At 44.3% G+C, this 21,208-nt stretch overlaps 1 protein-coding gene and 1 pseudogene across 7 annotated transcripts in view; one reads left to right on the top strand and one right to left on the bottom strand.

Moving 5' to 3' along the window:
* ZCCHC7 (zinc finger CCHC-type containing 7) overlaps nt 1-4,633 on the top strand; it is a 268,540-nt gene extending 263,907 nt beyond the window's left edge. For all 7 annotated transcript variants that reach the window (XM_064379940.1, XM_012463396.2, XM_012463391.2 and 4 more), the window contains 2 exons: nt 934-1,048; nt 3,327-4,633. In XM_064379940.1, the coding sequence (XP_064236010.1) occupies nt 934-1,048; nt 3,327-3,760 (549 nt within the window). In that variant the 3' untranslated portion in view covers nt 3,761-4,633. The remainder of the gene's footprint in view (nt 1-933; nt 1,049-3,326) is intronic.
* A 489-nt stretch (nt 4,634-5,122) lies between these two features.
* LOC110568406 (small ribosomal subunit protein eS27-like) lies at nt 5,123-5,489 on the bottom strand (annotated as a pseudogene).
* Between the last annotated feature and the right edge of the window lie 15,719 nt (nt 5,490-21,208).

The following is a 21,208-nucleotide window of genomic DNA, read 5'->3' as shown; positions in this document are numbered from 1 at the left end:
AATTTTATGTAGACTTTTCACCTTCTCTTTAAAATATATTCTAATTGTTTTTCATTACTTAGCTAAGAAAGAGTGAACATTTCAAAATAATTTTTAGGCAAGATGGCAGAGGCAGAAAGGGGAAAGTTCCAAAAGAAAAGATTTCAAACACGCTGAATGGATATGTGTCACAGATCATGATAAACAAAAGCCTGCTATGCGGTGAGTGGTTCAGGCCAAAGGCTATGGATTTGGGAAACACTAGCTGTTGAGAGGCCAGAGTCATGAGAGTAGGAAGCTGTCCTGGGAAAAAGGGTAAGAGTAGGGATTTCAACTTGGATGGGGGAAGCAAGAAGAGAAGCTTCCTTTGGGGTATCTCTCAATTACCTAGGAACAATTTTAAGCTAGACATAACCTACGACCAACCTACCTCCCACCATAAGAATCACTACCCCTATAAGCAGTGAATGTTGAGTTAAAATAAGCTTGCAAACCATTTATATCTAGAAAAAAAGAGCAAAGGGCTTAGAACTTATACCCACATTTTGGGGATAGGAAGAAGAGCTAGAAAAGCACTTGATGTTGGAAGTGATAGACAGACAAAGGAGTAATACTAACATGAGGCCGACTAACATAAACCCTCTAACAGAGAGGCAAGGCTGTTACCTCAGAATGTGAAAGGAGTTAGACAGACAAGGCTGAAAAAAGATACGAAGGGTTTCATAGGTAATGAAGTAAGGGAAGAAAACTCAAGCTTGAAAGAATATCACAAGCACGGTGGGGTTTAGGGCTGGGTGACCCTCCCAGCACCCAAGCAAGGACCATATCCTACAGCCACCACATGAGGTACCAGTGATATGGGGCTCATCTCTAATGAGCATGCTCCAGAATCTTGCAAAAAGGTTTTTGAACAGTGTGACCATGCGATGTCATAATTTTAAATACAATTTGTAGGAATGTCCAGAAAGAGAAGTGTATGATCGCTCTCCAGTATCTCCATTCATCTGCTACTATGATGACAAATATGAAATTCGGGAGAGAGAAAAGAGACTAAAACAAAAAATAAAAGGTATGTTGCTAGACTTCTTGTTAGATCACTTTTGTAGAATTTTCTAAATTTCTTTGTACTGTCTTTGCCTGCTTTGGGGGTCATTGGTTAGCATACGAAGTATTTTTAATACTTACCAAAGAAACTGGAACTTTCTTGATCTCCAGAAACCAAGCACCCACTTCAGAAATAATCCTATGTTTTAATCTCTTCACAATAAACATTTTCTTACAGTGATTATTTTAGAAAATGTCCAGAAAATACTACTATGTATGCAGATAGAAGAAAAATCCATTGAGATTTTTCTGTTTGACAGGTAATTATTTTTTTTCCCATGTGTATGTCTCCAGTATTTTTTTATGGAAAGAAAGGCTTTCCTGGTAAGTTATTCCTGGAGCTTCTCTGAAGAAGTCATTTCTTTTTTCTTTTTCTTTTTTTTGAGACAGAGTCTCTCTCTGTCACGAGTCTGATGTGCAGTGGCACGACCTCAGCTCACTGCAATCTCTGTGTCCTGGGTTCAAGCGATTCTCCTGCCTCAGCCTCCTGAGTAACTGGGACTGCAGGCGCTTGCCACCATGCCCAGATAATTTTTGTATTTTTAGTAGAGGCGGGGTTTCACCATGTTGGCCAGGATGATGTCCATCTCTTGACCTCATGATCCATTCACCTGGGATTCCCAAAGTGCTGGAGCCACTGCACCCAGCTGAAGAAGTCATTTCTTATAGGCCACCACTGTAAGCAGAGCTCTAAGTTCACATCTGCCTCTATGGTTTTTGTATTTACTGTTGCAAACGTAATTCTTTATCAGCAAATTAATATCTTATCATTTGCTTATTTTCTCTGCCTCTGTTCTTTCTTGTTACATACTTCAAGGTAGTTTTCCAAGTTATCGTTCTTGCTTTAAAAACAAAATAGTTCTGTATTTTTTAGTTTGTTCTATACCTTATTTTCTGACTCTTGGCCTTTTTCTTTTCTGGACTCTCAGTTCAGGACATTTCCAGAGTGAAGGTACTAATTCTGAGGAAAGGAGAGGAATTACTCTCCCAGCTCCTGCATATTACACATTTAATGTAAAATTTATGTCATCTACAGCTATTCCTGGATACTGGTTCCAGGAGCCTCCTCATTTACCAAAATCTGCACCTACTTATATCCCATAGTCGACTCTGCAGAACCAAAGTATTGGAAAAGGTAGCCATTCGTATACACAAGTTTCTAATCTGTGGAATGTTGTGTTTTGAATCCGCATTTGGTTGAAGAAATCCACATATAAGTGGACCCATGCAGTTCAAACTCATTATGCAAGGGTCAGCTGTATGGAGAAATTCTAGTAGTTGAAGATTGTGCTTAGGCAACCAAATTAGACAGGGATTAAAAAGAATTGCATGAAAATGTCATTCCGTTTTTTATATTCTTTATACTTTTCTGTTTTTTCTAAGTTTTCTATAATGAGTAGTTACAACTTTTAGAATCAGGCACAAACAATTTGTTTTCCTTTTTAGCTAGTTGTATTGACATCTGTAGCATAAATCCTCTTTGAGGTGTTCACTATGATCCTGAAATTTTTATACTAAAAGTCTTGTGCTAAAAGTTTTTATTGGCCACTTTTTTAATCTTTCAATATTCTGTTGACCTGCTAGTTTTCATTTCTCACTGTAACCTCACCTCCCACCTACCCATATCAGAATGACTACCATCAGACGCTCATATTGTGTCAAGTTCTGACAAAACACATTAGCTTTGTTACTAAAGCCTCTAAGATACTTGAACACACGTGTACTCACACACACTCCTCAAAGCCAGTGATCTCTACTCTGGAGGAATAATCTCTTGGGCAGTTTGGCATCACCTAAGAGTATGTGGTCAGTCCTTATCTTTATAGGGTAACTGAAATGTCATATGAGACCATCAAAAGGCCATTTTATAAATCTCACTTTGCCTTACTTTCAAAGGTAGTCTCTTTATCATTGGGGAAACTTGTATTGGTCAGACATGACTTTTCTTCACAAAGCTAAGATGATTACTGTTTTTACTGGTCCTCATCTCCATTTTTAACCTCATTAAACTGTTGAAAAGAATAATTAACTATCATTGGATTTCTGAATGTGTTTCATTTTTAGCAATCAGAAATGTAGAACTTCAACTATTAAATTTTAGTGAGTTAACATATTGTTAACTCATATTGTTAACATAGTTAAATGTCTAGCTTCCCTGTCTGCCAAATTATTTACACACTTAGGAAAGCTAAGCATGGACTGTCTAGCTGCTGAATATGCAAAAATACTTCTGTATTTTTCAGTACTGAAGAAAAACAGGGATTTCCCAGAGCCATCCATGCTACCTTACATAGAAGGAGCAAATGAGAACCCCTACCATGATACAAGTAAGGGCCGTGCCTCGAGGAAAAGCAACAGGTGGCCTCAAGAAAATAAAGACACACAAAAAGAAATGAAGAACAAGAATAGAAACTGGGGGAAGCACAGGAAGGCTGACAGACATCGTGAAGTGAATGAAGATTATCCCAGGGGCCCCAAAACCTACTCTTCTCCTGGCAATTTTAAAACCCAGAAATCTTCCAGGCCCTTTCACCGTTCATCACATTACCACACATCAAGAGAAGACAAGTATCCCAAGGAGTGCAAGAGGGGCAAGCAGAAGAAAAAGGAGAAGTGTTTGGAAGATGATGACAATGATAATTTATTTCTTATTAATCAGAGGAAAAAAAAGTCTTAAGCTTTGAGGCAGCCTCTGATATGGCTTTCCGTTGTTCATTTGGCCTGCGTCTATAACCTTTTGACAGTGTGTTTATTATCTTGGATTAAATAAAGTGAGTTTTGGTTTTGTTTTTTTAATTTCAGCCATTGCTAGAGTTGGTGACCATCGATGGCGATCTCAATTCTCTATGTCCAATGGGTTATTAGGTAAGAAAGTGGAAAGATAAACCTGGACTTCTCTCATTCCAATATGTCATCTTTACTTGGAATCCTAGGGATAGGAAGAATTCATCTTTTCAAGAAAGCTTTTTTAAAATACTCTAGAAAAATAAAAACCCATCAAAGGTAATTCATCCTCAACATGAGTATGAAATTAAATCCTTACAGGAAGAGAAATTAACACTAAGAAAAGGTCATCAATATTTTTCAACTTTTTTTTTTTTTACATTGGAAAGGACAGTAACTATAAATTTATATCCAGCTTTTCTTGCTGCTGAAGCTGTTATCAGAATCTTCCTTTGGGCAAAATATCAGAAGCTGACTATGAAACAAAACTGTCATTATTGAAGCCCTGAAGAGGCAGGAAATTGGGGTTCAGCAAAATACAGGTAAAGAATCCAGCCAGTATAAATATCAGAAGACAGATTTCCTAAAACAAGTGAAAGAGACATCAAAAATTTTAACACAATTACAGTGAAATCATTTTCTACCACTTTTACAGCAGTGTTCCAAGTGGACTGTCACTCAGATCTGTAGAGATGAATATTACTCAAAAAATGCTTTTGTTCTCTTGCATTTTTTTTACTACAAAGCTGTACAGAATTTTTTTTACTTATGGATCTTTTGTACTTCTCATAGCCTAATGTCAGAATAAGAAAAATAAAATATCTGAAACAGAATAAATAAATGTGTTTATTATGTAAAAAGACAATGAGAGAGTTTGAGTGACAAAGGGCATAGTTGTGTTTGGTTTGTTTGTTGTAGAGACAAGTTCTCACTGTATTGTCCAGGCTGGTCTCCTGAGGTCAAGTGATCCTCCTGCCTCGCCCTCCCAAAATGCTGGGATTACAGGCGTGAGCCGTCACTCCCAGCCTTGGCATAGTTGTGCCGGGCAGGTGGATAAAGTTATAAAATCCCCATAGACTGGAGTCAAAAATGCCATTGTTGCCCAAGCTCAAGCTCTCTGCCAGAATAAAATGATATGAAATCAATTAAATTGGATAATTTTATAATGTCAGGTTCTTAAATTTGTATTTTACTCTTTGGGAAGTAAAAGTTTCATAGACGTTGAAAGCCTTGAGATAATTGGCATTATTCTCTGATAAGACTTGGGGCAAGCATGGCTTATTACCGAGATGGTATAACAAGTGCTCCTTCTGATCCTAAGGCATCCTTTCGGGCAGAAATGGGATTGCCGTTCTTTTTTTTTTTTATCCAAAATGTGTTTATTGAGATGGTTTCCCACTCATCTTGATTCATAGTGCTTTTAGTGCTGCTTCCTCCTGAAAGAACATCCTTCTGTAAGCCTTGCTTTTCCTCCTGTAGGCTGGCAGAGGACAGTGGAGCAGCCAACACACAAAACTACCGTTTGTGCATGTTTGTGCATGGCTGAAGACCGTGGTGATTTTATAGCATCCTGGGCATTTCACATCCATGAAGTAGGAATTGGGGCTCTGCACCAGGCGTTTCTTCTTGTGTTTCCTCTTCTCTTCTGGAGAGGGATGAAGGAGATCCTTTGCGAGAGGCATATTCTCATGGGTAGGTCGTCACCACCGGACGGGATTGCCATTCTTTAGGTTCTTTCTTACATAGCAGATGTTTGGAGCAGGAGAGAAAGGAAGCACTTTTTTTTTCTTTTTGTCTCTGTACATTATCTTATTTTTTCCCAAAACTTACAGACAAACATTTTGTTCTAGGGTGTAATTTACCCATTGGGTCCATGCATTTACATTCAGATAGGAAAGGACACTGGGCTATTTCACTTGTGGACATGAAGATACAGTCTTCATTTCCTGGTAAGAGAAGAACAGAAACATGGAGGATCCTGTGCTTCATTTCCTTTTCATTTCCCTTGTCCCCCAGCTCTTACACCAAGTGTTCAGTTAAAGTGAGTCAGTCAGTCAGTTTATTAACATATAGACTCTGTTCATACAAGAATGAGGAGTTCAAAATATATGTAGATTCAGTTAATCAAATAAGACTTTACATGGATAAATACAAGGGAAGAAAAGCAAATGTCCAAAACAGGTAGGATTGAGAAGATTCTAAACATGTTACCTCTGGCCACACTTTTGATTTCAAGCGGCAGTGTTTCAAGAAGACTTCCAAGCGTGAAACAGCTTGAGTGGCTCCTATCTTGGGTTCTACGTTGGTTTGTATAGCATTTTCAAAATAGAGCAAGGAAACCAGTCTCCCTTTTCTCCATGGAAAGTCTTGCTGTCATGGACCTTGCTATTTGCAGTACTTATTAGTAGCTCTTTATTTTTCTGTTATATAAAGATAACCATGTAATCATTGTAAGGGGGAAAAAATGTTAAAAACAAATCATACATGAATCTTTCACTCAAAAATGTAAAGTTATTAGTATCTATTTTTTCATGCTGTTTTCTATACCTATATATACATTGTTTTGTAACCTGTTTTTTCACTTACATTGAGAACAAATATATGTCTATGTTTTTTCATAATATCCTACGATATGGCTGTGCCATGATTTAGTCAGCTCCCTGTTGAACATTTTGTTTCTAATTTTTATTATTTTTGAAAAATTCTAAATCATACCTTCTCCATTTATTCAATTGTGATAAAATGGAATTTAGGGTCAGAGAGCATGCATATATTTCATGAAAGTTTTAATGCATGTTGCCAAATCATATTCCCAAGTCAGATTATTTCCTAAGCATTTATACGTCCCTGGCATTTTGTGAGTGTTGTTCTCCCCATTCCCACAATCACATGGAATATTGCCATTCCCTTTTCTCTTTGCCTGATGGGCAGCAAAGAAACATTATTCATTAGTGCTGCAGTGAAAAGATTGATACGGATATGTTTGGGTAAGGAGGGACAAGATTAGCAATATTGGGAAAATCTGTTTCTAAAAGATGTAGAGAGAAGCTTCTCATAGGAAACAACTGAAAATTCTTCTGCCAACAAAAAAAATTACATACAAAATAAGGGAGCCCTTCATTTATTTATAGCTATCCTGTTCCCCTGATATTAGCGTGCTTTGCTTTCATGCAAAAGAAAGCAGGATGCTGCTGGCATCTAGAGAGTAGAAGCCAGAGATGTTGCTAAATATCCTACAGTGCACAAACTAGCTTCCCACAATGAATCTAGCTCAAAATGTCAGTAGTGCTGAGGTTGAGAAACCCTAGTGGAAACCCCTAGGTTCACTAGGGAGGGAGTTCAGGTTGCCTTCCACATCTGACAGGATGTGCCCTTGTCTTACAAGGCTTTGCATTTCATCGTATTGCCAGTGTTTGAGAGATTGGCTGGACATGGCCATTCATGTGAAATAAGAAGCACTAGCTCCATGGCATGAAGGTCTACAGTCTGGACCACTTTGTGGAGGACTAGAGCCACTGGAGACTCAGCCAGCTGAGGGAAATTAAGAGTTTAGGAATCATGGAAACAAACGCTAGAGTACCAGGCTATGGTGTGAGCCCTAGCAAGATAAATAAAGAATTGTATGAGCAAAGGGAGTCAGCTAGTGAGGGGAGGAAAGGATTGGAGGCTCATCTGGTGGGACATTTAAGTGGGTCAGATGTCATTAGGCTGTAGGAGCCCTCACCAGGATCCAAGTCCAACACAGGCCCTTAGGCCTTACAGTTGGACTTTCCATTTCAAAGAAGCACCAATATTTTGGTGATTGATTACACATGCCATGCAGTGAATAACAGTATGGAGCTGGTTGGTGCGTGATTTGAACCAAAAGCTTTTCTGTTTGTTTAACATTTAAATTACTTTTTTTTCTTTTTTGAGGCAGAGCCTCACTCTGTCACCCAGGCTGGAGTTCAATGGTGTGGTCTCAGCTCACTGCAACCTCTGCCTCCCCAGTTCAAGCGAGTCTCCCACACCAGTCTCCCAAGTAGCTGGGACTACAGGTGCGTGCCATCACACGTTTTGTATTTTTAGTAGAGACAGGGTTTCACTATGTTGGCCAGGCTGATCTCGAACTCCTGACCTCATGATCTGCCTGCCTCAGCCTCCCAAAGTGCTGGGATTACAGGCATGAGCCTCTGGGCCTGGCCTAAGTTATTTCTTAAAATGATTTCCTGGGAAATGATTCCACAAAAACCCCGTAAAGGAGTGGGGAGGGAAGTGAGACAGGGAAAAGAAGAGAAGGAAGCCAAGCTGGATGCTTACCAAGTCACATCCCATAAGGGGAACTTTCAGACTCACAGGGAACAGTAGAAAGAGTGTGGGCCACACCTCAGAGTTGCCCTGATGAGAGGCAATGGAGCCGTAATGTGTGTATTTTTTTTAATTAGTCCTTGTTTAAGCCAGGTAAATTGGATTTGGGCAGCCCCCTGATGGAGGCATGGAGATACCAATGAAACACCAGTGTCATTTGCTATAGCCATAATCTCAGAACAGTTCTTCTTACAAAAAGGTACTTGGGGTTGGGCACAGTGGCTCACGCCTGTAATCCCAACATTTTGGGAAGCTGAGGCGGGAGAATACTTGAGCTCAAGAGTTGGAGACCAGCCTGGCAACATAGCGAGACCTCATCGCTACTAAAAGTTAAAAAAAAGGGCTTGGCGCGGTGGCTCACGCCTATAATCCCAGCACTTTGGGAGGCCGAGATGGGTGGATCACGAGGTCAAGAGATCGAGACCATCCTGGTCAACATGGTGAAACCCTGTCTCTACTAGAAATACAAAAATGAGCTGGGCATGGTGGCGTGTGCTTGTAATCCCAGCTACTCAGGAGGCTGAGGCAGGAGAATTGCTTGAACCCAGGAGATGGAGGTTGCGGTGAGCCAAGATCACACCATTGCACTCCAGCCTGGGTAGCAAGAGCGAAACTCCATCTCAAAAAAAAAAAATTGGCCAGACATGGTGGCCCACACCTGTAATTCAAGCAATTTGGGAGGCCGAGATGGGAAGATTTGCTTGAGTCCAGGAGTTTGAGACCAGCCTGTGCAAATTAGTGATATCTTGCCTGTCCAAAAACTAAAATTAGCTGTGTGTGGTGGCACACACCTGTGATTCCAACTCCCAAGCTGGGACCACAGGTGTGTGCCACCACACCTGGCTAATTTTTTGTATTTTTAGTAGAGACAGGGTTTCACCATGTTGGCCAGGCTGGTCTCGAATTCCTGGGCTCAAACAGTTTGCCTGCCTTGGTCTTCCAAAGTGCTGGGATTACAGGCATAAGTCACTGCGCTCTGACTAAAATCTTTTGGATCTGCAGTTGGTTGAATCCATGGATGTAGAACCCTAAGATACCAAAGAACAACTGTATGTTTATTATCTTATGGCGATCATTTTGCAGGTGTATATGTATTTCAAAGTCTGGTTATTTTAATATTTTCTCACTGAATTGGGACTATTCTTACTAAACTGGGTGAGGTAGCCTCAGTAGTCCATAGGCCATCTTCAGTTTTACTTCCTGCTTTATACATGTGGGTGAAGAAGACCTGATCATAAGGCAAGTATCCACCTGTAGGGGCCTTGAGGGGAGAGGTCACCGACCTCTTAGGCCTGTGAGTAGGATCTTTATCTCAGAGGCATGCTAGTGATAACTGTATGCACTAACATTCAGAAACTACTGTCTACAGGCTGAAGTCTAACTTCTGGCCTAAAATTCAAAGCCTTTCATGCTTCATCTTCTGCAGTTCTTCACTATTCTTTCTGCCCTAACCCCTTCACTCTTCCAGTCCCACCGGATGAATGAGTAGTTCCTGAATAGGTCATGCTTCTCTTCCATGCCTTTACCTGTGCTATTGCCTATATCCAAAATGTCCTCTTCCACTTTTATGGCCACTCCCAGACAATACTAATCCTTCCCTCTTTGGTGTTTCTATTGTCATCTGAGTGATTTATTCAGAAAACATAGACTATGGATGTTCTTTGCTCCAGGTAGTATTCTTGGCTTGAATTCTACCTGACATAAAGTCTATAGCCTGTGTTTGCTGTGGAGAAATCTCAAACCTCAAGAGCTAACAAACAAAAGACAAACATGAAAACCAGTATTTTGTCTTAGAGGTGAGGAATGCAGTGAGAGATATGGGTGTGTTGGTAACACCAAAGAAGCATGATTGGTCCTGATAGCGAGAGTCAGGGGAGACTGGAGAGGACCTCCTGATGGGTCTTCATAACAGATCAAAAGTGTTGCCACCTAACCAAAGGGGAAGAGCCACTCTAGGGGAGAGAACCATGTGTGTGAGGCATGGAGCTGTGAAGCAGCAGGGATGCACTCTGTATTCGTTTCCTGGAGCTACTGTCCCAAAATACCACAAAATGGTGGCCTGGAACAACAGGAACTTGTTCTCTCACAGTTCTGCAGGCCAGAAGTTCAAAATCAAGGTGTCAGCAGAGTTGGTTTCTTCTTGATGTACTGAGATAATTTGTTCCATGCCCCTCCTAGCTTTTGTTGGGCCTGGGAAATCCTTGACGTTCCTTGGCTTTCTAACTCTTGTCTCTGCCTCTGTCTTCACATAGGGTTCTCCTCTGTGTCTCCCTGTGTCTTGGCTTTCTGGCCCACACTAAAATTATCTAGGGCAATTTTATCCCAAGATCCTTAATTACTGTGTAAAGACCCTACTTTCAAATAAGGTCCCATTCACAGGTACCAGAGTGAAACCCTATCCCTACAAAAAAAAAATTAGCCTGGCGTAGTGGTACATGCCTATAGTCTCAGCCACTCAGGAGGCTGAGGCAGGAGAATCTCTTGAGCTTTGGAGGCAGAGGTTGCCGTAAGCCAGGATCATGCCACTGACTGCAGCCTGGGCACCAGAGTGAGATCTTGTCTCAAAAAAAAAAAAAAAAAAAAAGTTTAGTCCAGTAGGTCCAGTTGTGTTTTGAATTGAAACTTTAGAAAGAAACTGCATGGGTTTCGGTGTTGTCATCTGTCATAATCTATCAGACTTGTTTCCTCCCCTCAGAGAGCTTCCATTTTAAGATGGGAAAGAGAAGCCCTGAGACAGATGAGTGTAACTTAAGTTACAAAGAGGCCTTCACGTGGGACTATGTGTGTGGAGAGAGGTCACTTCAGTGTCATTGATGGTGGAGACCCAGGAAAACTTCACAGAGGAGGCGGCATTGGAATTAGCCCTTGAAGCATAAAGAAGACTTTAATAATTAGGATAAGAGGAGAAAGACAAGTATAGGCAACAGCCTGGATGTAGGATAACCTAGGACACACTTAAGTAAGAAGGTCCGGTATAATTTCCCTTGACTCCAGTTCACATGAGGGTAGCAGAGGGACGTAAATGAACAAGATCACTGAAGACTCTGAATTTCAGCCTAAGGAGTGTGGTTTCATTTTCCTCATCTATAAAAGGAAGATAATATCTCTGTCTCTTGCAAGAATTAAAGTGAGGCCAGGCACAGTGGCTCATAGCTATAATTCTGGCACTTTGGTTTGCTGAGGTGGGAGGATCACATGAGCCCAGGAGTTTGAGACCAACCTGGGCAACAAGGATTTTGACTAGGAGAGATGAGTCACTTGCTTAGAGATGTGTTTTAGATTAACACAGCACTGCACAAATTAGCACTTTTGTAATATTAGTACTCATAAATTGCTTTTCTTTTCAAAGAATTAGGTGTCCTTTCTCTGCCTTTGAACAGACATGGTAGGTGGTTACATCAGTCAGGGTTCTTTCAAAAAACAGAACCAATAGTAGAGATTTATTCAAGCTTGCCCTGTTGTGTAGGCTAGCCAGTCTAAGATCTGTAGGGCAGGCCAGCAGGCTGGCATCTCAGGAAGGATTTCTGTCTGCTAGTCTTAAGGCAGAATTCCTTCTTTGGGAAACTTCGGCTTTTGCTCTTAAGGCCTTCATCTGATTGAATGTGGCCTACCCACATTATCAAGGGCAGTCTCCATTACTTGAAGTCAGCTGATAAATCACATCTACAAAATACCTTCCCAGTATCATGTAGACTAGCATTTGATTAAACAACTGAGCATCATAGCCTAGCCAAGTTGACATACAGAATTAGATATCATGGTGGTCTTTATCGCGAATATGGAAGTTGAGACAGACTGGCAAACTGACACAGAAACTTGACCAAATTCAAATTCCTAGAACCTGGTACCAGGCCTACCAGGTAACTTTTGTGCCTTATAGTTTTATATTATCTGTTTCTGCTTTTTACATAAAAGTTACCATAGACATAACAAAACTGAATATCTGTGGGTAGACTGTGCCAAATGCTGCTGCAAATCACTCTGTTTTGGGGAGGAAAGAGAGGACTGATGTCAGGTCAGGCCCACAGGTAGAGACAGACTTTGGCCTGGCGCAAAGAAACACTTCCTGACTGGAGTTTCCACCAGTGGGGCAGGCTGCCTGGAACACACGCAGCTCTTGGTCCCTGGAGGTGAGCAACAAAAAGTTAAGCCACTTAACTTTTTGTTAAGTGGAGGAGATCCAAACATCTAGTCGGAGTGGACCACGGCCTGAGAAGAGCCTCCCCCCGAGCCTTTGTGAATTCCGACAGCCCCAGATACTAGAAGTGTCCCTCACAGTTAACTGCATTTTTCAGAAAAGTCCTTGCTCCTGTCTCCACCCCTCCCCTACCACCAGGGAGCCCACAGAGATTGGAGTGGAATGGGGAACCTCCCTGAGATGGAAACCATCTGCAGGCCCCACTCACTCTTCCTCCACAGGCCCCCTCTTGCCTGCCAGCCTCCCCTGGTTAATCATTCTGGAAGGAGAGCTTGTCAAAGTTGCCTCTGCCCCAGCCTCCTTTCACACCCCTGCCTCATCTTCCACACCAAGCCTCAGGGAGTTGGGGGACCCACCATCATCCTGGACAAGTCATGGGTCACCAGCCACCTCTCTCCTGTGCCTGCACCCAACTAGCCATCACTTCCTGCTGATTTGCATTGACAACCTTCCTGCACTTGGCTGCTCAGGGGAGTTTTCTGGTTTTATCGCCTCAATTAACTTTGGCCTCCTGGGTCACTCTGGTTTCCCCACCACAGACCTGGCCGTGGAAGCCTGCCTGTATGCTCCAGAGGGTTCTTGTCTTCTCACGAGCCTTCCCTTCCCATCAGCAAGCCAGGCTATGCACACAGCGACATCTTGCAAGGGATCTCGGCCACGACAGGATTTATGAAGTTCTGGTGGGTGTCAGAGCTGCAAAGGGCAAAAGGACTGTCTAGTCCACTCTGGCCCACCCGACTTCACGCCTCTCCTCCTCACTTCCCAGGTGGGAAATTGAGGCAAGAACTGAGAAAAGCCTTGCTGTGGTCATACACCAAGTCAGAATAATGGCCAGGCCTAGGCCTTTGTGCCCCCTCAATCCCCTCGCCCTCTCTCTGCTGCACTTTGTCAACAGAAAACAATTGCAAACTTCATCAAGTTAGGAGTGAGTGAAAAAATGTGTTTAAATATTGAGCTTCAACTGCCTTGTTCCTTGCAGGCACCTTCAGCTATTTGCACGAATCTCTGGGCACAGCATGTGCTGGGCTGCGGCATGGGAATGAGGGACTGGAGGGAGAAGAGGCCTCCTTTCTGGGCCAGGAGGCCAACTCCCATCCCCTCCTCTAGCACAGTGGACTGAGCACCTCTGAAGTCACACCTCTCATGGAGTTATCATGAGGGGCCAGGGAGCAGCTGAACTCTGGGATGCAGGAATCAGACCTGAGGATAGGAGAAAACTGGGAAGAGAGCGGGGAGCAGTAGCAGAGCAAATGGAAAAGACACCTGAAGGAAGCAAGTTCCCAGGCAGCCAGGGGCCAAGCCCCCCGCACTTGCTATAGATTATCTTGGGGTTTCCAGGAGAAAGAAACTCTCAAAATCAGAAAGTCACTATTGTCTTGGAGGACTTTCAGAGATAATCAAGTCTAGAACCCTCTTGGTACCTATGGGGAAACTGAGGCCCAGAGAGAGCCTCACATCGCATACTGAATTAGGGGTAGAGCCAGGACTAGTGCCCAGGCCCGACCCCACTGTGAGACTCTTTCCATGAGGTGGGGAACCAGGGCATGGGGGCAGGGTTTGGAGGAGGCCTGAAGCAGGGGGCATCTATGGCTGGCTGTTGAACATTTAGGAGCCCTAGCGGCCAGTGAGGCAGAAACACCACAGAGGAAAGCTGGGATTTCTCTGTGACAGCAGACTCTTGCAGTGCTGTGAAGAAACTGGTGCAGCTGTGATGAGGAAAGAAAGGCTGTGAAAGTGAAATTTCCAATTTGTGAGAGGAGGAAACTGCAAATGTGTTCTCCAACTCATGCAAATTATCTGTGGCCTTTTGTCCTGCACCTGCAGCAGCTCACAACATACACAACACCAGGGATCAGACAGGGCTCAGGGTCCCGCAGAGTCTGCCCCAGGACTTCCAGCTCCAAACACAGCAGGAGAACAGGGGCAGATAACATCTTCCTCCAGCTCTAGGGTGTGTCCTGAGATGCCCGAGCTGCACCTGTCAGGTGTGTGCCCTCCCAAGAGCCTGCCAGGATGAGAACGGGCCTTGTTTGTAACCTGGCTGAGGTGACCCCATTAGGGACTACTCTCCTAGGGGCAGCACTCAGGGCCCTTCCCAATCACTCCAGATTTCCTGTCCCGCTCATCTCCTGCCATACCTCCTTTTGATCTGCCTGCAAGGTACCCCTACCTTTTTATCCTGTGAGAATTTGCTTATTCTGTGGGTCCTGCTGGAAATGCCCTCTTTCTATTGCTTCCCCAAACCCAGTCAGAAATTCCACAGGGAAACACCTTTCCCTTTTGCTGCAGGCACTGTCACTGTGTCTCTCAGCTCTGCCCCCAGCCTCTGAGTACCGCCTTATCCTAGCCTTTAGCTACTGGCTTGTAATTGTCTATTTACATTCTCAGCCTCCCACAGAAACCTGGGAGCTCCTGGAGGGCAGGTATTTGATTCATCTCTGTATCCCAAAAGCCCAGCGCTTTGCTTGGCACCCATTAGAGGCCAAGAAGGGCAAACCTCCTGGAAAGCCCAGGGGAGACGTTGCTAATCAGTCCTGAACACTGTCCCCTTGGAGACTCAGGCTTCTCAACTCGGGTAGGTCCTGCCTGTCAGCCAGGACTGGCCCTCCCAATGAGCTGGGATGCTCCAGAAACGTGTGACTCAGCTCAGCTGGAGGCTTCTGGCCTCTCAGAGGTTTGGCACCAGCCCTCCCTGTGCGATTTCTGAGATGCCAAGGCTTACTTCCTCATGACACCTGCATACTGCCTCAGCTTCACTCCTGAGAGTCCAGGCAGGAAGCACAGAACCCTTCTCAGTTCTGTAATCACACACACTTAATGCCCATGCTTATACACCTGTATGTACACATGCACAGATGCACACTTGCACCACACATGCTGGTATGTACATACACCATAACACATGCACACACTTGCTCACACTTGCACAGACACACAAATACACTCCATCAAATGTTTTATGGGATTCAGGAGTTTGAAGATTTAGGGGCTAGAAGGACAGGTTACCTGACACTGGACATAGCTTCCCACTGTCCTTGCGGCTCCCCCTACCCACTCTCTCTGTCTTCTCCCTGTCAATTCCATCCGTTGTTCCAGCACTGCCCCACCTAAGTAAGTCCCGAATTCTCATCCCTCTGTTTTATAGAGCCATTCTACTGTCTGCTCTGGAGTTGGGGACCATCCATACCTGTGCCTGCAGATACCGAACAAGGGAATGTTTCCCAAAGAGGTATTTGAATCACACATTTATCTATCTTGTTTACTATCATTATGAACAAATGAATGGCTGTAACAGAAGAATGTCTTGTCACAGCTCACCATTTCCCACTCTAACACAGTTCTGGCTGGACATAGTGACTCATGACTGTAATCCCAGCACTTTGAAAGGCTGAGGCGGGAGGATTGTTTGAGCCCAGGAGTTCAAGACCAGCCTGGGCAACATAGTGAAACCCCTGTCTCAATGTTTTTAAATAAAAGGAAAAAAGGAATAAACTAACACAATTCAGTGACAAATCTCATGTTTTAGACCCTACTCAGTACCTGGCATTGCACCAGACATTGCAAATACAGAGACAATAGCTCCCCCAAGAAAGCACCACAGCCTAATAGAAAACCCACACAGATAAACAAACAGTAGGCTGGGCGCAGTGGTTCACGTCTGTAATCTCAGCACTTGGGGAGGCCAAGGCAGGAGGATCACTTGAGCCCAAGAGTTGGAGACCAGCCCACACAACATAGACCCCATCTATTAAAAAAAAAAATTAGCCAGGCATGATGGCCTATGCCTGTAGTCTCGGCTATTTAAGATGTTGAGGTGGGAGGATCTCGAGCCTGGAAGGTTGAGGCTGCAGTAAGCCATGATCATGCCACTGCACTCCAGCCTGGGTGACAGGGCAAGAACCTGTCTCAAAGAACAATAGTGACAAGTGAAGGGTGTGACTGAGGCCATCCTGGAGGCAGAGAAACAGCTTTCCTGCTGTGATATGAAGGACAGTCAACTTTTCAGGTGAGCAAGATTGGGAAGGTCATCTCCGGCAGGAGGAGCAGGGTGTGCAAGGACACAGGAGTGCCTCACCTGTTCTTGAACTTCATATAAATGGAATCATTTAATGTGTGCTCTTGTCTCTGGCTTCTTTAGCTCAGTGAGTCTGTAAAGAGTCACCCCTGGGGAGAATATCCTAAAGCTTTGTTTCAAACATTGAGAATTGGGGCGCTAACTTGGAGGAGCCCAAACTCAACACAGTAGTTTCCTAATCACCTCACCACAGAAGCTGGGCTCTCACAAAAATTAGCTTTTATCCTCTTCTTGTAAAAGCTTCCTTCCACAGAACATAAGCCTCCCCACTGCCCCCACTGAGCAGTGAGAGTCTCACTCCAGTCCACAACTTAAGACTTTCTATTAAACCCAGGGTGGATTTTCTATGCCCAGTGGTTTTCCATTTTGTCTTTTAATTTTTACTTTAAGGACTTAATTTTAACAAAAGAGCCAAATTACCACCAAGCTTTACAATGAACTTGTTTAGAGGAGTTAAAGACAGGCTTTGGAATACAGAGCTTTAATGACGTTGGAAGATGGTAATTAAACAGCCCCTGTGCCCTGTCTCATGTTTTGCAAAAGGCAAGGAACAGAGAGACCAAAGACTGGAGGTATTCACTTTGGGGCCACTGGAATCACCTGAGGAAATTTAAAGTCTCCCGTGCCCAGCCTGCACCCCTAGACCAACGGCGTCAGAATCTGTTGGGTGGGGACTCAGACACCACAATTATCTCTTAAGCTCTCACGTGATTCCAATGTGCATCCAAGGTCAAGAATCTCTAGATTGATTGACAGTGAAGTGATGAGAAACTGATCAAGGAAAATAGGGGTGAGCCTGAAAGACAGAGAGAAGTCTTCACACCAAAATATAGCTCTGCTTTGGAAAGAACCAAGAGGGCTACACCCAAGCCTGGTGACACCAAGGGACATTTCCAATCTCTGAGGAAGAGTTCTGTTGCAGGCTCAATTGTGTTCCCCCAAAGTTTATATATTGAAGTACTAATCCCCAGTACCTGAGAATGTAACTGCATTTGTAGCTGGTCCTATAGAGGGGTGATTAAGTTAAAGTGAGGTGGTTAAGGAGAGCTTCCGTCCAATCTGACTAGTGTTCTAATACGTAACAAGAGGAGACCAGGACACACAAAGAGACACAGGGGTGACAAGGACCATGTGAAGATGCAGCGAGAGGGCACCCACCTGCAAGCCAAGGAAGAGGCCTCAGGGGAACCCAACCCTGCCAATGCTTTGGTCTTGGACACCTGCTGATGACGTTCCCCAGTCAGTGTTATTTTGGTGTGGCCGCTCTAGCAGACCAATGCAAGCTTCGTTTCAGCACTTTGGTCTTATGTCTTTCTCACAGGGTTACTCCTTGGCCACTTCTAGGACTCTTCCCTAACAGCTAATGAGGATGCCCTTAAATACTGATCCACTGAGATGGTCACAGAATATTCCTGATAATTATGGGTAATGGAAATGTTTGACAATGAGAGAATGGAGAAGTAAGTGATAGCAGTCAGTTCAATCAAGCATGAAGAAGCCATTAAGTTATCAAGTTTTTTTTTTTTTTTAGCCTCTTCGTCTTCTATCAAGACTTTTTTTTCTTTTTGAGACAGAGTCTCACTCCCGTCGTCCAGGCTGAAGTGCAGTGGCACGATCTCAGCTCACTGCAACATGTCTTCCGATTCAAGCACTTCTGCCTCAGCTGGGATTACAGGCATGTGTCACCATGCCCAGTTAATTTTTTTTTTTTTTTTTTTTAGTAGAGACAGGGTTTTACCGTGTTGGCCAGTCTGGTCTCAAACTCCTGACCTCAGGTGATCTGCCCAACCTCAGCCTCCCAAAGTGCTGGGATTACAGGCGTGAGCCACCTCGCCCGGCCAATTTAAAAAATCTTGATAGAAGGCCTGGCGCAGTGGCTCACGCCTGTAATCTCAGCACTTTGGGAGGCTGAGGTGGGCAGATCACCTGAGGTCAGAAGTTTGAGACCAGCCTGGCCAACATGGTGAAACCCCGTCTCTATTAAAAACGCAAAAATTAGCCACACATGGTGGTGTACGCCTGTAGTCCCAGATACTCAGGAGGCTGAGGCAGGAGAATCACTTGAACCCGGGAAGTGGAGGTTGCAGTGAGATTGCACCACTGCACTCCAGCCTGGGCAACAGAATGACTCCATCTCAAAAAAACAAAAAAGATTTTTAAAGTTGCACTTTCAACATGAAAGTTTTCACCTATGTGAAAACGCATTGAGAATCCCTTCAATAAGCGGATGGGTGAGTTCTGATGTGTTCACAAAACAGAATCCCACACCACCTACAACAACATGGAGGACTCTTGCACACATTGAGCTTCAAGGAAAAGAAGTCAGACACAAAAGATTCCACTTCTCTAAAATTCAAAACAGTCAAAAATAATCTGTGCTGTTAGAAGTCAGGATAGCAGTTCCCCTGGCGAGACCAGAACAGGGCACAAGGGAACCTTCTGGGGTGCTGAAAATATTTTATATCTTCATCTAGGAGATCAAGACCCTCTTCCTGAGACCTCATAACCTCATGCCAGGACACTGAGTATGCATCTACTTTCTTTGCCTCCAATGTCTAGGTTACCTACAAGTAGTCCCACCTCCTCAACACATATGGGGACACCCACAGAGAGTCTTTAGTTTCCTGGTTCGTGCCTTGACCTACCCATCTGTATCCTAAACCCATACAAGGATGTACAAATATAGAAAAATGTATTGAGTTGTAACTTTACTTATATGTCAGTTTTTTAAGTGTTTTAAAATGCATTGTAAAAGGGCTGGGTGTTAGTATGTACACAGATGGCCGTGGCATTCAGCTGAGGCTGGTACGGGGTCTGTGAGACTGGTTAGGACTGGGGCAGGCGGCTCAGTTCTGTTGTGTTGGAAGAATGGAATCTTCCAACCGCAGGGGAGAAGGTGGCTCTTGAACTAAGGCTCAAAGGTGAAGGCAGAATGAATGGGGGGAAAAGCATCTCAAACAGGCTTGTTCAGAGGCTCATAGGTAGGCCAGTGGAGGAGTCATCCAGCCAGAGAGCACTGGTCGGGGCGGGCCATGGTTGTGGTGAGAGAGGAGATGGATAGGACAGAGACAGGGCCACCCAGCTGCAGATGAAGTTGTCTGATTCCAAGAGTGATCCCAGCATGGCTGACCAAGGGTGGCCTGTGCTGTCGATGATCTCAAAGGGGGATCAGCTAGCCATGCCAGCTCTGGGGTACCAGGGAAAAAAAATGATGTACCAGAGTCTAGATGATGTGGTTGAGGTCCCAAGTCACTGTATGTGAGATTATGGATGGGTAAACCGAGGCACAAGCTGGAGAGCTCAAGACTCTGTGGATCTCTGTGTGTGTGTGTGTGTGTGTGTGTGTGTGTGTGTGTGTGTGTGTGTGTGTAGGAGAGGAGGTGAAATACACAGGTAGGTAGACACAGTGTCCTGGGATAGGGTGAGGGGATCTCAGGACAAGGTCATGAGTTGAGGCTTGGATCCTAGGGCAGCTTAGGGGTTCTTAGCTGATCTGGTTTCCCCTTGGGTTTGGCTTCATTTTGTTTTGTGAGTGCATGTGTTTAGAAATGGGGTCTTGTGGCCAGGCACAGTGGATCATGCCTATAATCCCAGCACTTTGGGAGGCTAAGGTGGGCGGATCATCTGAGGTCAGAAGTTCGAGACCCACCTGGCCAATATGACCCCGTCTCTACTAAAAATACAAAAAATTAGCTGGGCATAGTGGCGGGCAATCCCAGCTACTTGGGTGGCTGAGACAGGAGAATTGCTTGAACCTGGGAGGTGGAGGTTGCAGTGAGCTGAGATCGTTCCACCACACTTCAGCCTGGGCAACAGAGCAAAACTCAGAATCCAAAAAAAAAAGAAAAGAAAAGAAAAGAAAGAAATGGGGTCTTGCTATGTTGTCCAGGCTGGCCTTGAGTTCCTGGGCTCAAGCAATCCTCCCACCTCAGCCCCCAGGTAGCTGGGACTAGAGTGTGCTTTTTGCTGTTAAATAAGATCTGATTGGGAATGATCTTCGATGATTCTTCTCCTTAATGATCTGTTTTGTAATTGCCTTTTCTTGCCCTCCCACGCTCACCTCATTTTACAAAGGGCAACACTGAGACCGGAGAAGGGAAGAGAATCGTAAGGGAAGGGAATGTGACTAAATCTCCATGGACCAAGCATGCAAGGGTTTGAGGGTGTCTGCAGCTTAGCCTGTGCCCGCGGCTGGGCTGCCAGGACCAAGACCTCATAAGGCATCTGCCCCTGCCACTGGCCACCAGGAGACCCCTGGACCAGTTATTTTGGGAGTGCCATCAGAATAAGATGCAGAAATATGCCAATGTGTCTACGAAGATCAGCAGTAGTTCCTTCTGAATCTTTGTGGGGTATTTTGGCTGGGTTTTTCTTAATAATCCAGATTAGCATTAGGTAAATTCCCACAGGGAAAGGCGTCTCATCTTCTGAAACCAGCTGTTAATGTGGAAGTGGGCGTGTGGCTGGCTTGCCCCCTAGAGAGTGAATAGGCAGAAGACACTGAGGCCCGACCAGCCCCATCCAGCCCCACCCTTCAGCCTATGAAGTAATTTCTTATGGTATAAACAACACGGGCTATGCAAATGGAACTCTCTTGTTAGTGTTCAAGTACAGCATTTGTTTCCATAATGAATTGGAACCTCAATAATTATTTCTGCAATGCAAGCCAGGCCTCTCCCCACAATGTGGCCACCACTGGTTCCAGATGCTGTTGTGGGGCACGCCTGGGGCCACTTCATGGGGCCTTTGAAGAAAGACAGGAGGAAGGGATGTGCATCAAT

The sequence above is a fragment of the Aotus nancymaae genome, unplaced genomic scaffold (genome assembly GCF_030222135.1).
Source record: "Aotus nancymaae isolate 86718 unplaced genomic scaffold, 86718_ANA_hifiasm-v0.15.2.pri h1tg000003l, whole genome shotgun sequence".
Classification (NCBI taxonomy): domain Eukaryota; kingdom Metazoa; phylum Chordata; class Mammalia; order Primates; family Aotidae; genus Aotus; species Aotus nancymaae.
Note: the sequence above shows the minus strand (reverse complement) of the source record. Positions and strands in the feature narration are given on the sequence as shown.